The sequence below is a fragment of the Typopeltis vanoorti genome, chromosome 24 (genome assembly GCF_054136105.1).
Source record: "Typopeltis vanoorti isolate ZY-2024b chromosome 24, IOZ_Tvanoo_1.0, whole genome shotgun sequence".
Classification (NCBI taxonomy): Eukaryota; Metazoa; Arthropoda; class Arachnida; order Uropygi; family Thelyphonidae; genus Typopeltis; species Typopeltis vanoorti.
Window position 1 is genome coordinate 37,915,841 of NC_143572.1, and position 18,052 is coordinate 37,933,892.

Sequence of the window (18,052 nt, forward strand, 5' to 3'; positions counted from 1 at the left end):
TGATCAAGGCTATATAGAGTGAGACCACCACACTTTTATCTCTTGTGGTCATCCTCCTCAACATTGCAGCAATTTTCAGAGATGTTTTCACAACCTTTGCAATATGTCCTCCAAATCTCAAAAGACAAATCATCGGCACTATTACTAATAACCCTCCTGAGCTTCACATTATCTGCTAACAACTGACCATCTCCCTGTGACAATAACATTGACATAAAGACTGAAAGTCAGTGGTCCCAATTTTGAACCCTGTGGAACTCCCCTGTAACCTACCTACTCCCTGATACTGCTCCCTATATACAACTCTCTGATATTTACCAGAGAGCACCAATCCACAGTGTATGTCTTACCTTCATCAATTGCTCTTGTTACGCTATTGTAAAAGGTTACCAGATTACTATAACAAGAATACCCTTAAATCCTAGCTGGCCTACATAAATAATATTGTCCTCATCTACCCAATTCTGTATAAGAACTCTTACCAATTTCTCCAAAATCTTAATTACAGAAGAAATACAAACAGGCCTATAGCTTGAGACCTTCATTCTACTGCTACTCTTATGCAATGGTTCTATCTTAACTTCCTTCCACTACAGGTACCTGTCCCATTGCAAACTTTCATTAAACAACCAAGCGAATGACACATTCCTGTAAAACATGTGGTGAAATTCCATGTAGGGGCCCCCTGCCTTATTAACGTTAATGTACTCAATCTTTAGAATACATCCTCTTCTTTCAGAGATTCAGAGACATGCTACCTATGAGTATAGACTGAAGGTGTGGAGGATTGCAAAATTTATTTATATGTAGAAAAGAGGGGATTTAAGTTACTAAAGGGTTCTATAAGATTGATGCAAACGAACAATTTCAATACACAATGAATAGGGAGAAATCTAGGGTTCACGTCTGGAAATTGTGTAAGAGTGTGGTTAATAAAGGACATAAGAACTAGATTTTTTGCCTAGCAAGTGACAGGAATAGATTGCCAGAGGTAGCTGTCTATGCTTTGATGCTAAATGAGTTTAATTAAGAAAAGTTATGATGGTTTAGTATGGTCTCCCGTAATGAGTCTTCCAACTCAATGAAGGTGACTAATAATGATAATTTTGTTTCATCACACAACTGAATATCATCTATCAGTTCATGTGAAATATCACAATAAACAAGATGAAATTCAGTGCCTCAAGAATCCTGTGGCATGACACTGGTCACCTACCTTTTCTAGACATTGCCTCCCCCACCACATACATAATTTTCATCAGACATCCACTCAATGATACTTGACAGGATAGATATATTTGGCAAGATGGTTAAGTTGGAATCTTTACGACAAATGTGAGTGATAATTCTGCAAACAAAGAGTGAGACTTTTTCAGTAAATGGAGATTCTAAGATTTGGCTGTCAAAAGTGAGAATACTTAAGATATGGCAGTATTCTCTATAATATTGGGTGCTAGTGGGTCAAGTGCTACGGACGTGTTTTGAAGAGCTCCTGATTCAGATAAGTTTTACTAGGAATAATTAAGTATATATGCGTAATTGTTTAAGTAAGAGAGGCTGTAAACATTGTACGCTACCGATATTATTAGTGTGGGTTTTTTTTTCTTGCTTCAACTAAATACGAAATCGTTAATATTAGACCTAGTAACCTGCAGAGAAAAAAAAAAAAAAAGGCAGCGGCATTGTCATTCCATGATTTTAATTTGGATTTCAGTTGTTTCGTTAAGTGTGAGGTCTGTTATATGTATTCCTTCGATTACATAAATGATTTGTGGATGTTTAGTGCAAATAGAAGAAGGGTGTGTGTGAAATGTGACCTGAACGAGGAATTGATGAATGCGAATATGAAGTTGATGACAGAAAGTGCTAGTACCGATTGTGTCGTGAGTGCACGTTGGAAAGCTAAGGATGGTGAGATAGACAGGCGAAAAAATGTTAAAATATCAGAAAAAAAATAAAAAGAGCGATTTGACAACCGTAACGGACGTTAAAAAGGACGAAAGTGAGGCAGAAAGAAACGAAATTGAGAGAACGAATGAAAGTAGAAATGGCGTGATGCAGAAATCGCAAGTAAAAAAAATCGAAAGAATGAATGATAGCGAAAAAAGAATGACTGATGGCGAAAGTTGGACGCATGTTGGAACGAAAGTACTGAACCAAAGAAAGATGAATGACAGTAAAAGTGAGAAGAATGATAGCGAAAGTTGGATGCATGTTAGTCCGAAAGTACGGAAACAAAGAAAGATATGTGAGAGTGAAAGTGAGAAGAATGATAGTGAAAGTTGGATGTATGTTGGACCGAAAGTATGGAAACAAAGAAGAATGAATGAGAGGGAAAGTGAGAAGAGAGGGTCGAGAGTTAGAAAGTTAGAAAGATATAATTATAGAGAGAATGTGTCGCAAGGTTCGGAAGGTGAATTGGATTGGATGAAGCAAGAAATGAAATGGATGCGGAATGAAATTAAGAGAATTCAGGTCAAAACTATTAAAATAAATCATGATGGCATGAAAGAGTCAACAAAAGATGAGCGAGTGGCGTTTTATGACGACTCCATTATAAAAGGTGTGCTAGAGGATAAAATGCACAAGGCATGTTTTCCAGGCGGTAAAATGAGTACAGTGATTGAGGCATTGAATATGAGGTGGGAACGAGCAAAAGAGTTAATTGTATTAATTGGTACAAATGATTTGAGAGAGAACAAAGAGCATGTCAAAATGAATGTCAGGAGACTATTTGGAAAGATAAAAGAGAATAGTGTGACAGGAAGGGTAGTCAGTGTGTTGCCTAGGTAAGATTGTGGTGAAACGAGGCAGAGAGCAAGGATTATGAATGATATTCTGGCTGAAATGTGTGAGGAGATAGGAGTACAGTTTGTTAATGTGTGGAATGAGTTTGAGGGATGAAGTGAGCTGTATGGGAGCGATGGACTGCATTTGAGTGGTTATGGTGTGAGTTGCTTGGAGAGACTGCTGCTGGAAAGTGGAGAAGTGAATAGAGAGAATGAATCAGATCGAGAGGGGAGTGATGTGGAAGAGCAGGAGAGTAAGACAGGAGAGATTGAAGAAGTGGAAATGAATGGGGAAGTGAGTGGTATGAGTACAGAAAATGAGAGAATGGGTGTGCAAGAGGAGCAGGGAAACGGGGAGGCTCAGGGTGGACAGGGATACACAGCGTGAGAAAGCTGGATGCTCCAAGAGGAGGTGAGAGAATGTGTAGGCAGGAAAGTAATGAGATGATCAGGGATCAAAAGGAAACAGATGGAATTGCAAAGGGTTCTAAAATGAAGAAGCAGAAAGGGAAATGGCCCCAGTCCAGCATGAAGAGATCACATCGAGTGAGTGGTATCAGTGGAACTAGCTGTAGCTCCATAAATGAGTTGTTGTGTTTGTATACCAATGCTAGAAGTATAAGAAACAAGGCGGATGAAATGGTTGCACTAATTGCGTCTGTGCACCCAGAGATTATCGGAATAAGTGAGACATGGTTAGATGAGGATGACATCCTGACAGGAATAGAGATGGAAAGGTATGATGTGTTTCGTGAGGATAGAAGGGGTAAAAAGGGAGGGGGAGTGCTATTGATGATAGAGAAAGAGTTATGTCCATACAAGGTAGAGATGCAAGAGGGAAATGGGGCCAGTGGTTTTGAGGCAGTACGGTGTAAGATAGAGGTGAATAGAATCAAATACTTGGTGGGATGTTGTTATAGACCTGGTAATGTGGATGGTGGTGATAGTGAAATGTATAGTAAAAATAAGCCAAGCAAATAAGAAAAGAGTGATCATTATGGGTGATTTTAATTATGGCAATATAGACTGGAATGAAGAGATAGCAACTGGAAGTAAAGAAAATGATTTTCTTGAGTTTTTGAGGGATAACTACCTCAGACAGTATGTAACAGAGGGCACAAGAGGATTAAGGGTCTTGGATTTGGTCATCTCATCGGAGGATGTAATTATCAATGAGGTATCAAATCATCCACCAATTGGTGAAAGTGACCATGAGGTGATTACTTGGGTGGTTGCCAGCAGTGCAAGGACCCCTGTGAAAAAAGGGTATATGTGGAACTACAAAGGGGGTGATTATGAAGAACTCAGGAGACAGCTTGCAGGTGTTGCATGGAATGAGGAGTTAGCAGGAAAAGAGATCAATGCAGCTTGGGGGATTTTCAAAAAATATTTAGTAGATGAAATGTCTAAATGTATACCATGGTTGAGAAGGTTAAATAAGGTAGGTGTGAGATGGATGAATAAAGAGATTAAGCATGCAATACAGAGAAAAAGGGCATTGTGGAGGCAGCATAAGAGAAGTGGAAGTAACCAATTTCATGAGGTCTACAAAGACCAGGCAAGGAGGGTGACTTGGTTTCTGAGAGTAGCTAAAGAGAGGTATGAACAGCAGTTAACTAATGAAGCTAAAAAGAATCCTAGGAGGGAGTACTTTCGATATGTAGCCAGCAAAAGAAAGAATGATTATGGAAGGATGACATTGATTGGAGGAAATGGTATAAAGACAGCTGTTGCAGAAAGTGTGGTGGAGATACTTAATGAGCAGTTCATAAAGATCTTTCAATCTTGTGAATGTGACTGCATGGAGAGATTAAGAGCAGTTGATGATGGGGAGGAGAGACTGACTGTAAGTGAGCAAGAGGTGTTTGGGGAGTTGAGTAAACTAGATGTAAATAAGGCTGTGGGACTTGATAATATATCACCACGTATTCTGAAGGAATGTGCCAGAGAGTTGACACCTGCCTTGACATATTTTTTTAATACGAGTCTTGCACTCGGTCAAGTCCCTAAAGAGTGGAAGGAGGGCAAGATTGTGCCACTTCATAAAGGAGGAGATCGAACTCAAGCATCAAGCTATAGGCCTATCTGTGTGTCAGGTGTTGTGGTTAAGTTGTTGGAGAAGCTTGTGAGAACTAGGATCCAGAGTTGGGTTGACAACAATGGTATAATCTTTGATGGACAGCATGGATTTGCTAAAGGGAAGTCGTGATTTAGTAATCTACTTATTTATTACAATAAATGACTGCTTCCTTGGACAGAGGAGAAGAATATACAGTAATATACTTGGATTTCACAAAAAGCTTTTGATAGAGTATCTCTTGATAAGTTGGCAGTCAAGCTAGGGCAGACGGATATTAGATTAGTGCATTGGATTGGAGACTGGCTATCTGATAGGTATCAACAAGTTGTGTATGGGGTGCAATATCCAGGAAAAGGAAAGTCACTAGTGGAGTGCCTCAGGGATCTGTTTTAGGGCCATTACTATTTAACTTGTATATTAATGATATTGGCGAAGATTTGGATGGAGATATTCAGTTGTTTGCAGATGATGCAAAGTTGGGACGAACCATAAAGAGTAGTGAAGATGTTGTGGCCTTGCAAGAAGACTTGAATAAATTGAGTGATTGGGCAAGCAAATGGGGATGTGAGTTCAATGTTGCAAAATGTAAGGTTTTAAAATTTGGAAAACAAAGATGGGATGCAGAATTTATGCTTGGTGAGAATATATTGTTGGAAGTAGAGGAAAGAAGAGATCTGGGGGTGATAGTGGATAACGATCTAAAATTTAGGGGACACATCGCCAAAATTGTGAAGACAACACAAAGACTTCTGGGAATGATGAGGAGGACACTGACGTGTAGAAGTAGGGAGATTCTTGTTCCATTGTATAAGGCTTTGATTAGGCCACACATGGACTATTGTGCCCAGATTTGGTTACCTGGTTTTCAGAAGGATGAAGAGATGTTGGAAAGGGTCCAAAGGCGACTGACTAAGGTAGTTTCTGACCTCTGGAATGTCGAGTATGAGGAAAGATTGAAAAGATGTAATTTGCAGAGTCTAGTGGAGAGAAGGAAGAGGGGAGATATGATAGAGACCTACAAGTTGGTAAGGGGTTGTTATAGGATCAATGGTGGAGAAGTTCTACAGCGAATAGTGGGAGATCAGGGGAGAACCAGAGGTCATCCCTGGAAACTGTATAAAGAGGGTGTGAGTAGGGGAGTGAGAGGCAGGTTTTTTTCGTGCAGAGTTGTGAATGATTGGAATGCCTTGCCTGAGAGTGTGGTGTCTGCAAGGAGTTTGAATGTGTTTAAGACCCGATATGATGAGATGTGTGTGAGATAAAAGGACCTCCTAGATGAGTCTTTGACTCCATGAGGTCTTGTTTAATAATAATAATAATAATAATAATAATAATAATAATAATGAGGAGAATAACTGAAGCATTCAGCAGAAGGAATGAAGAAGACATTATAAGGTTTAATGGAATAAATCTAAACAGCTGAACTGGAGAAGCATCAAAGTTGTGATGACTGTGGATACATATGTTAACATTGAGAAAAAGAAATTGAAAGTGGAATTGTAACACAAGTGATTATGTTAAACTCTATAGAGAGTATACACTTATGCACAACAGTATATCAAGAGTTATATTGTAAATAAAGTACAAGTAAAATGGATGAGCAGTGAATTAGTATTATTTCAGGCATCCACTCAGTCAGATGACTGGGTGGATGCATGAAATCACAGGATTCCAAACTTTCTACGGACACAATACACAACATACCTTGTCTTTAGGATGATGATGATTTATGGTTTTAATGGTGCAAGGACAACAAAATGTCATATTGCACCATAACAAAGGTTATAGCAGTAAAAAAGGTAAGACAATAACAAACATCTATGCCCACAGCAGGAATTGAACTCATGACCTGTTGGTTCGAGAGTGGATACGCTAACTACTCGGCCAACCAAGCCTGCTCCTTGTCTATAGGATATTCAGAGTTTGGATAATACTCATTCCATTCCATTCCAACATATATTTCACTCATTCACCACTCTCCATACAATTAATGTACTTTGTGCTTCTCTACTCAAATCACTATGACTATCATCCAGTTTTCATGGATGACTTCTCATTCTGCTTCTGTCTATTAACCTGTGCAATACTTCTTCTATATACATCTGATATGCTCCTCTCGTTGACTTCTATGTTCCAATCATATCACCTCTTCTTCCATTTCTGCCAAGCTCTGCAGGACATATTTCTTCAACATATTCTCATATTCAACATTCCAAAAATGTCTTTAGGGTCAACTAGTCCCTGAATTCTAATTTTCCTTATCATCCAGATATTATTATTATTATTATTACCACCCCAAGACCTCATGGAGTCAAAGACTCATCTAGGAGGTCCTTTTATCACACACACACAGCTCATCACCGTGTTTTAAACACATTCAAACTTTTTTGCAGACACCACATTCTCAGGCAAGGCATTCCAATCATTCACAACTCTGCACGAAAAAAACCTGCCTCTCACTCCCCTACTCACACCCTCTTTATACAATTTCCAGGGATGACCTCTGGTTCTCCCCTGATCTCCCACTATTCCCTGTAGAACTTCTCCACCATTGATCCTATAACAACCCCTTACCAACTTGTAGGTCTCTATCATATCTCCCCTCTTCCTTCTCTCCACTAGACTCTGCAAATTACATCTTTTCAATCTTTCCTCATACTCGACATTCCAGAGGTCAGAAACTACCTTAGTCAATCACCTTTTGACCCTTTCCAACATTTCTTCATCCTTCTGAAAACCAGGCAACCAAATCTGGACACAATACTCCATGTGTGGACTAATCAAAGCCTTATACAATGGAACAAGAATCTCCCTATTTCTACATGACAGTGTCCTCTGCATCATTCCCAGAAGCCTTTGTGTTGTCTTCACAATTTTGGTGATGTGTCCCCTAAATTTTAGATCCTTATCCACTATCACTCCCAGATCTCTTATTTCCTCTACTTCCAACAATATATTCTCACCAAGCATAAATTCTGCATCCCATCTTTGTTTTCCAAATTTTAAAACCTTACATTTTGCAACATTGAACTCACATCCCCATTTCTGTGCCCAATCACTCAATTTATTCAAGTCTTCCTGTAAGGTCACAACATCTTCACTACACTTCATGGTTCGTCCCAACTTTGCATCATCTGCAAACAACTGAATATCTCCATCCAAATCTTCACCTATATCATTAATATACAAGTTAAACAGTACTGGACCCAAAACAGACCCCTGAGGCACTCCACTAGTGACTTTCCTTTTCCTGGATATCGCTCCCCCATACACAACTTGTTGATACCTATTAGATAGCCAGTCTCCAATCCAATTCACCAATCTAATATCCAACTCCATCTACTCTAGTTTGACTGTCAACCTACCATGAGGTACTTTATCAAAAGCCTTTGTGAAATCCAAGTATATTACTGTGTATCATTTTCCTCTGTCCAAGGAAGCAGTCACTTTATTGTAATAAGTAAGTAGATTACTAAAACATGAACTCCCGTTAGCAAATCCATGCTATCCATCAAAGATAATACCATTGTTATCAACAAAACTCTGGATCCTAGTTCTCTCAAACTTCTCCAACAACTTAACCACAACACCTGTCACACAGATAGGCCTATAGTTTGATGCTTGAGTTCGATCACCTCCTATATGAAGTGGCACAATCTTGCCCTCCTTTCACTCCATAGGAACTTGACCGAGTGCAAGACTCATATTAAAAAAAAATATGTCAAGGCAGGTGTCAACCCCTGGCACATTCTTTCAGAATACGTGGTGATATATTATCAAGTCCCACAGCCTTATTAACATCTAGTTTACTCAACTCCCCATACACCTCTTGCTCACCTACAGTCAGTCTCTACTCCCCATCATCAACTGCTCTCAATCTCTCCATGAAGTCACATTCACAAGATTGAAAGATCTTTATGAACTGCTCATTAAATATCTCCACCACACACATTCTGCATCAGCTGTCTTTATACCATTTTCTCCAATCAATGTTATCCTTCCATAATTATTATTTCTTTTGCTGGCTACATATCGAATGAACTCCTTAGGATTCTTTTTGGCTTCCTTAACCAACTGCTGTTCATACCTCTTTTTAGCTACCCTCACTAACCAAGTCACCCTCCTTGCTTGGTCTTTGTAGACCTTATGGAATTTGTTATTTCCACTTCTCTTATGCTGCCCAACGAGGGTGGGCATCAACTCTACAACTCTTCACCCTACAACTCCACCAACCTTCATCATCTAACACCAACACCATCTACCTTACTACCACCATTAGTGCTTTTACAGACAATCACAAATATTCATGCCCACGGCGGGATTCAAACCTGCAGCCTTTTGGCTGGAGAGCTGATACACTACTCACTCAGTCAACCAGGCCAGCAGACAACTTAATGTCAAAGACAACTGTCTTTCAGGTAACTTAATGTCACAGAGTACCATTCTGTCATCTGTTGATACACTGTGTTTGCTGAAATTCCATTTCAGGTCTTATAAATAAAGAAAAAAAAAATCATACAAAAAAAATACTTACTGTTAATTTCATTCTTTTGAATGAAATTATTATTAGGCTTTTTTAACTTGAATTTTAATTACTGTTTTAATTATTTCAAATTTCTATTCCTAATTAATTGCACTAGAAAAGCAGTATGAAAAAGCATTAATATGCATTTTTAAAACAATGTAACATAAAGGAAAGCAGATGAAAACAATATTAATTAACTTTAGAGTAAGTAGAACAAAAACTGAAGTCTTATACCTTGTTCTTTAATTGCAAAATTCACTATTGATACTCTACTGGAAATTTCTGGAGAGTAGTGTGGATTATTTAATTTTGTTATAAGATAAAATCGAAACTCAGGATTGAAACTAATTTCTTTGTCACCAAATTGAATTTTCATATCTTTGTCCTTTTCCACAAATGCTTTACTCAAAAGGGGATCAAGAGTTGGATCTAACTGAGTTTGCACATTCTGTACTAAGACTGGATTTCCAAATATAATAGAATTCTCAATAATTTGTAAACAATCTGTTTGTTGAAAGTCTATTATTTTCAAATCCTGGAAAAGGAACCATGTGTCACATTTTTGAAATAAATAACAAAATATCACATAATTTAAAGTACATTAATTACATTAATAAAGTGAATATGCAATCAACATGCGAGTTGGCTAAACATAATAATCAATATGCAACATTTAGCTAACAAATATCTATCTTTTATCTAATTTATCTCTGTATCTTTTTTTTTTATAATTTTTTATCTTTTGTTCTTAAATCTCATTTAACATTTATCTAATACATATCTAACATTCAATATCTAATAATTTAGTATTTAACACAAGCAATGCAAACTGCATACCAAGAGTTAAGTGAATAAATAGAGTAGGAGTGAGATGGATGAATGGTGAAATCAAGCAACCATTGTTACAAAAGAAGTTGATATGGAGGAAGTACAAGACAGTTTGCAGTGAACAGATGTATGAAGAATATAAAGTGCAGGCCAGAAAAATGACATCATCATCATCATTATCTGTTCACTGGGCATCCACAGAAAAGTGACGAGCATGATTAACAATGAAAAAGTTGAATATGAGATGAAACTAAATGTGAGCAAAAGCTAATCCAAGGGAATTTTGTTGCTATGTGGTAAGCAAGAGAAAAAATAATTATGGAAGGTTGATGCTGGCAGATACTTATTATTATTATTATTCAGGCCTCCATGGAGTCTAAAGACTCATCGTGGGAAGTCCTTCCTAAGAACATAAAGTCTGTCAAGACTCATCAAGGGGAGGTTCCCCCTAAGAAACACATCTATCATACCACTCCTTAAACTCATTGACCGTTCTTGCCCTCACCACTCTATCAGGCAATGCATTCCATGGCTCAACCACCCTCCATGCAAAGAAACCACTCCTCACCCTCTTGCTCACAGTTTCCTTTTGTAACTTCCAGGGATGGCCTCTTGTCATCGCTCCTTCCCGCTGTTCAACCAAATGAAAGAACTCCCCAGTGTCACCCCTGTAACCACCTCTCAACAGTTTAAAAGTCTCAATCATATCACCTCTCATTCTTCTATCTGCCAAACTCTGCAGTCCACATTCCCTCAGCCGATTCTCATAACTATCCTTGTACAGTCCTGAGACCATCTTTGTCATCTGTCTTTGTATCTTTTCCACAGTTAATTTATCCCCTTCAAATCCTGGGGACCAAATCTGAGAATAATAATCCAAGTGTGGTCTGATCAGAGACTTATACAATGGAATGATAACCCTCTTATCTCTGCAGGTCAGTGTCTTTCTCATAATTGCAGCAATTCTCTGTGCTACCTTCACCACCTTTGCAATATGTCCCCTAAACTTCAGGTTTCCATCAATCATCAACCCCAGATCTCTTGTCTCCCCAACTTCCTCCAGTATAACTCCTCCCATAGAGTATGCAGCATCCCATCGATGATTCCCAAACCTCAAGACCTTACATCTTGCAGCATTAAACTGACACCCCCATTCATTTGTCCATCTATCTAGCTTATTCAAATCCTCTTGCAGGGCTACCACATCTGCACTATTACTAATAACCATTCCCAGCTTTGCATCATCTGCAAACAACTGAATATCCCCTTGCAATCCACTGGCAATGTCATTGATATAAAGGTTAAACAATATAGGTCCTAGTACTGAGCCATGTGGGACCTCACTTGTAACCTTCTGTCTCCTTGAAACTGATCCACCATACACAACTCTCTGATACCTATCAGACAGCCAATCCTGAATCCAATTGACCAATCTGACATCCAGACCCATGTGTTGCAACTTAAATATCAGCTTATCATGTGGCACCCTGTCAAATGGTAGCAGATAAACCATAGCAAATGATATAGTTGAATAATTTGACAAACAATTCATCAGTGTATATCGTAGTGGTGAGAATGATTCTGCGCAACAAAACATGTAGAAGACAGGTAAAAATTAGAATTAAAGTAGCAAGTATTGCTTGGATTAGATGTTAATAAAGCTGTGGAAGTAGATGACATATCACCATGTATTTTTAAAGAATGTGCAAAAGAGTTAACCATACCCTTGTCCTGGTCATTTAAGGAAAGTCTTGCAGTGGGAAAGGTTCCCAAGGTGTGGAAAGAAGGTAAAATAATACCTCCCCATAAGCAAAGTTTGAGAACAGAAGATTCCAATTACAGATCGGTCTGTATATCAGCAGTTGTAATCAAAGTGTTGGAAAAACTGGTTAGAAGATTCTCCATGATGGTCAGCATGGATTTGTGAAGGGCAGGTTTTGTTTTAGCAATCTGCTTATTATTATTATTATTATTAAGAGAGACCTCCAGGGAGTCAAGGACTCATTGAGGGAGGCTACATACTACACTAACCAGCTATCATACTTATTCTTGAATTCATTCACATTGCTTGCACACACCATATTCAATGGCAACCCATTCCAATCACGCACCACCCTATGAGAGAAAAATCTAGCCCTCACCCAGTTCTCAGCAGAATTCATTCTCACATTCCAAGAATACCCTCTTGTGCTTTCCCCCCTCCATAAAATGAAAAATTCCATCAACTGAAAACCTGTATGACCCTTTCAGAAGTTTATATGTCTCAATCAGATCACCCTTCTATCTTCTGTTTACAAATGTCTGCAGTCTAGAAATTCACAATCTATCTTCACAATCAGTATTCCACAATCCTGATATCATTTTTAACACTTGCCTTTGTACTCTCTCCAATATATCAGAATCACAACAGAAACCAGGAGACCAGACCTGCGCACAATAGTCCAAGTGAGGTCTTATCAAGGCCTTGTAAAGAGGCAAAATAAGATCCTTATCTTTAGATGTTAAAGTTTGTTTCAGCATTACAATTATGTTTTGAGTTGTATTCACAAGCTTTATTCACATGGCTCCAGAACTTCAACTTGCTATCCTCTAACACTCCAAGACCCCTAGCCTGATCCCACCAATATAATAAGAAACTGGATATCTAATCAAGCCATTTACATTTACTGATATCCATTTTCCCATGGCCACAATTCCAGCCTATTCAAATCATTCTGCAATTACTGCATATCAGCAGCATTCCTGATTACCCAAACTATCTTTGCATCATCATCATCAGCAAATAGTTGTGGTATGTCAAATCCTTCCCAATGTCATTAATGTACAGATTGAATAACAGTGGACCAAGGTTGCTCCTTGTTATACTGTTATTCAATTCACCTTAAATCTTGTAGACTCACATCCCACATATACTACTTTCGATATCTGTCAGTCAGACATCCTCTTAACCACGCTAATATTTTATAATATTTCATACGGAGGTAGCAGGGTTTTTTCTCCCGGAAACTCGGGTTTTTCATCCCGCATACATACAAATCGGCCCTTCAGAACACATGCAATTTACAGACAAAAATTACTAGTTGTGGTGGTGTTGGAGGTGGGCGGTAGATGGCGTTGATTCGTAGTAGAGGTAAGGTGTAGAGACAGTTGAAGATGTCCTCCCGCGATGAGTCTTCGGACTCCTTGGAGGTATCAGGAATAATAATAATAATAATAATAATAATAATAATAATAATCCAAACCCATATTCTCCAATTTCTGCAACAGCCTTCCATGCTGTATACTGTCAAAAGCCTTAGCAAAATCCAACAGTATCATGGTGTATCCATTCCCCCTTGTCTAGTTCAATTGTAACATTATTACACATATCAAGTGAAGTGAAAATGGATGTGCAGAACCAGGGAAACTAGAACTACCAATGAGGGGGGGGGATATGCGCACATCACTGAGACAGTTTAGTGTAAGAATGTATATAATGTAACCGAGCCAGCACTAAGGACAAAAAATGGGAATGGGCCATTTAGCAAAACTCATCAAGATAGGGATGGGACAAAGGGATCACTGCATTTCATGTATACTAATGCCAGGAGTGTTAGGAACAAGAAGGAAGAATTTCTGGCCTTGATTGGCTCTTCCTGGCCACAGGTTATTGGCATTAGTGAAACATGGCTGACGGAAGATGATATAGTTAGTGGGATAGAATGTGTAGGTTATAGTCAAGTTAGGGATGGGACAAAGGGATCACTGCATTTCATGTATACTAATGCCAGGAGTGTTAGGAACAAGAAGGAAGAAAGGTTTAGGAGGGACAGAGAGAATAAAATGGGAGGGGTGTTACTGATGATAACTGATGAACTGCAGCCAAGGAGAATTGAAATTGTATCGCAGGATAGTGAAAGGAGTTCATTTGAGGCTATTTGGTCTGAGATTGAGACTGGCAGAATAAAACATACAGTTGAGTGCTGCTATAGACCAGGTGATGGAATAGATGATGGAGATAGTATGCATAAACAAATTGATGAAATGAGTGGAAGGAGGATAATTATTCTGGGGATTTCAACTATGGTAACATTGATTGGAATGGAGGAGAGGACACATGTGAGGAAGGAAATTGATTTTATTCAATTATTAAGGGATAACTATCTGAGACAGCAGGTAATTGAAAATACTATGGGTGTGAGAGTACTTGACCTGGTAATAGCATCTTAGAATTTGGCTGCAATGAATATGACCCTATTGGTGAGAGTAATCATAAAGTCTTGACCTGGGAGGTGGCTAAAGGTGTGGAATTTTCGATTAAGACAGGGTATATGTGGAATTACCATGCTGGCAAGTATGACAAGCTTAGGAGATTGCTTGGATCAGTACCATGGCATGTACAACTGCAAGGGCTGGACGTCGATAGAGCATGGGAAGTGGTCAAGGAGCATTTACAGGAGGTTATGGCTGACTGTATATCAAGGGTCCGAATAGTAAAACAAGTAAGGGTTAAATGGATGAATAATACCATTAAGCTTGAGTTGCAAAAAAAGAAACAACTGTGGAGGGAATTTAAAGAAAGGGGTAACCTGCAGGCACACGAACGGTATAAAGTGCAGGCCAGAAGGGTAACGAGTGTGGTAAAAAAAGCAAAAGCAGATTATGAAAGGAAACTAGCTATGCAAGCTAAAGAGAATCCCAAACAGTTCTTTCAATATGCTGCAAGCAAGAAAAAAAACTATACGCGGCAAAATGATTTTAAGGAATGACAATGGTAAGGAGGTCACTGAATCAGTCGATAAAGTGGAATTACTGAGTGAGCACTTTGCAAGAGTATATCATCCAGGTGGTGACATTGAAAAAATGAAGGAACCATTAGTTTATATGGGAATTGTGATGAATGAAGTGGAGGTGAATAGTCTATTACAGAACCTTAATGTGAATACATCTGTGGGATTGGATGGTACACTGGCACGGGTCTTGCATGAAGCAGCTAAGGAATTATCAGTTCCCTTGACCATGTTGTTTAATCTGAGTCTCGGGTCTGGTTTAGTCTCGAAGGTGTGGAAAGAGGGGAAATAGTTTCACTGCATAAAGGAGGATCCAAGACTATGGTTGCAAATTACCGACCGATCAGCATATCAGGGGTCGTTCATCAGGTCAGGTTGCTGATCACTGTGTAACACTAAAGGAAAGGATCCTCTATGTAGCAGTACAATCTTTCCTTCCTTCCACTCCTTTGGAATTTGATCCAATATAAAACATATTAAACAATATACCAAAACAAATGTCAACTTCCTGGCACATTTCTTAAAAATATGTGGTGATATATTATCAAGTCCCACTGCCTTATTAACATCTAGTTTTACTCAATTCCATATATACCTCTTCCTCACTCAGAGCCAGTCTTTCCTCCTCCTGATCCACTTCTCTCAAACTCTCCATGATGTCACATTTACAAGGATGACAAAACCTTTATCAAGTGCTCATTAAGGTAGTATCCTCCAACCCCCCCCCCCCCCCTCACATGCCAATACTTCAAGTTTCCCTGATGTTGCATTTCCAATCTCTCACTGAACAAGACTCTCTCTTCAAAAATCTAACTTCAAGACCAATCAAATGCAGTTTATCAGGCACATGCAATTCCTTTCCTCAATTAAATTTAATCCTCCATATATCTAAAAACTGCACATCATTCCTCCTGCTCAATCTTCTCACTGACCCATTTGCAATCATGGTCTTTCTTCTCAATTCAGTCCTGTTATACTGAGGCAGCAATCTTACAATCTTTTCTTTCTCAGTCTTCTTCTTTACTTCTATCAACAACTTCATTCATATTTTCTTATCTTTCTTTTCATATCTATATTTCTCAACGTTCAAATCATTCATGCCAGCCAAAACAATCGATTCTTTCACTTATCCCCTCTGCTAATTAACATTTACTAACAGCCTTGATCTTTGCACCTGGAAAACATGTTTTCATCACTTTCTCATTAAGTATGCCTGTTATTATCGAGTCTTCTTGCTCCACGTTTCTTGCACTTTCTTTTCATATCTTCTCTCATTCATACTTTTCCAATTCAATATTTCTTTCATTCTCACTCCTGATACTATAGGACCATTGTTTCTCCAGTTGTTCTATCTCCCATTTTGTCCTATGAAGGACACTGTGTCACTGTGTCAGTGTTCTATTTTACTCCTTACTCTCACCTCATCATCAAGCTACTTCCTTCATGCTCTCATTGATATTTCACACACTGTGATTCACTTATTCTTGCCAAAATACAAACCTTTTTTTTCAACTCTTCTGAAGGTTCATATTTTCATAAGTTTTTGTTCCATTGTAAACTCTTTAAAGTCTGAAATGCAGACATTGTTTGCTCACTTGACTATAACTATAGATATTTATTATTCTTTTGCTTAATTTTACTTAAATATATAATTTTAATTGGAGAGTTATGGAAGAGGTACAGTATATTCTTGAGAGAGAGAGAGAGAGAGATGATGATGATGATGATGAAATTAATTTAAGCACTAATTAGTCATGATAGTTATAGTGAACTTCATGATTCTTTTGACTTCATGTATATCTAACAAGGATAACAGGAATGACTACAAAAAACAAAAAAAAATTTGAAGACATTTGGATTTGTTTCAGAATACTTTAGGGAAAATAATCAGAAATAATATAACACAATTACATTTTCTGACTCCATGTTTTTTAACCAGTTAATAGCTTGTCCTTGAGGATCTATAACAAGAGGCCATCTGTTTCCTTCTGTAATGATTACACCATTTTCTGTAGAATACTGATCACTAGGAAGACCCCATAAATTCCACTGCTCTTGAGTTGTTGGGTATGAAAGAAATTCTGCTAATTTAAAATTTGAGGCACATAGAATTCCTGTCCCCTTTATCTGAAATGAAATTACAATATAATAGTGTATGGTTAATTATTCTGGGCATATATGTAAAAAATGTGATAATTTTATGAAAGAATTAGAATATTTTATATCTTCTATTAAACATTCAATCAAAAATGATGATCCTAAATTTGTGTCTACTACCAATATGTTTTGAATACATAAAATCGAAGCACATATGAAATATAATTATATTTTACAATAATGGTGGCGCTGAAACAGAGTATGCCAGCAACATGGAAGGTCTCAACTCAGAGATCGAGTTTTTCATTGGAGTTTTTGCAGTGGATATGATGCAACAATTGTTTTATGTATGTGCCCAATAACATTAAAGATATATGGAGTGGTGGATTAAATAACAAGAAGAAATGTATTATAGTGTACAAGTAGTTCGACAAAAGGTTAAGGCATACCAAAAATGAGAACACTGTTCTCATTTTTGAATAATCAAAAAATGGATGGAACTGCTTGTGACATTAATAACAGAAGTGACATGGAAGAGATCAGGTGAGAGTTAATGAAAATGAAGGGTGATTCAGGTTAAGAACAGATTAAGCATACAAAGTAGGAAATTGAGCATTTAAAGAAGAGAATAACTGATGTAAATAACAAGGAGATTAATAGGAAGAAGCAAGTATCAAAAGATGATAGGGTTGCTTTATAGAGTGATGCAATCATTAAAAATGTAGTAAAAAATAAGGTGCATAAGACATGTTTGCAAGTTGTTGCAAGAGGTGAAGGATAATAGCATCACTGGGAAAGTAGTTTGTCACCCAGACATGACAGTAGTGAGGTGACAAGGAAGGCAATGATACTGAATGATAAGATAATTGTGCCACATAGACTGTTCAATTTGTGAATGTATGGAATGAATTTGAAGGGAAGTTAGAATGGTTCAAAGATGATGAAATGCATTTGAATAGATTTG

General features: G+C 38.0%; 1 protein-coding gene across 1 annotated transcript in view; it reads right to left on the minus strand.

Moving 5' to 3' along the window:
* kl-2 (dynein heavy chain 2, axonemal kl-2) overlaps positions 1 to 18,052 on the minus strand; it is a 1,497,432-nt gene that overhangs the window by 554,849 nt on the left and 924,531 nt on the right. The window contains exons 38-39 of the mRNA XM_090414156.1: positions 16,903 to 17,118; positions 9,629 to 9,929 (exon numbers count right to left, since the gene is read on the minus strand). Coding sequence (XP_090270282.1) covers positions 9,629 to 9,929; positions 16,903 to 17,118 — 517 coding nt within the window. The remainder of the gene's footprint in view (positions 1 to 9,628; positions 9,930 to 16,902; positions 17,119 to 18,052) is intronic.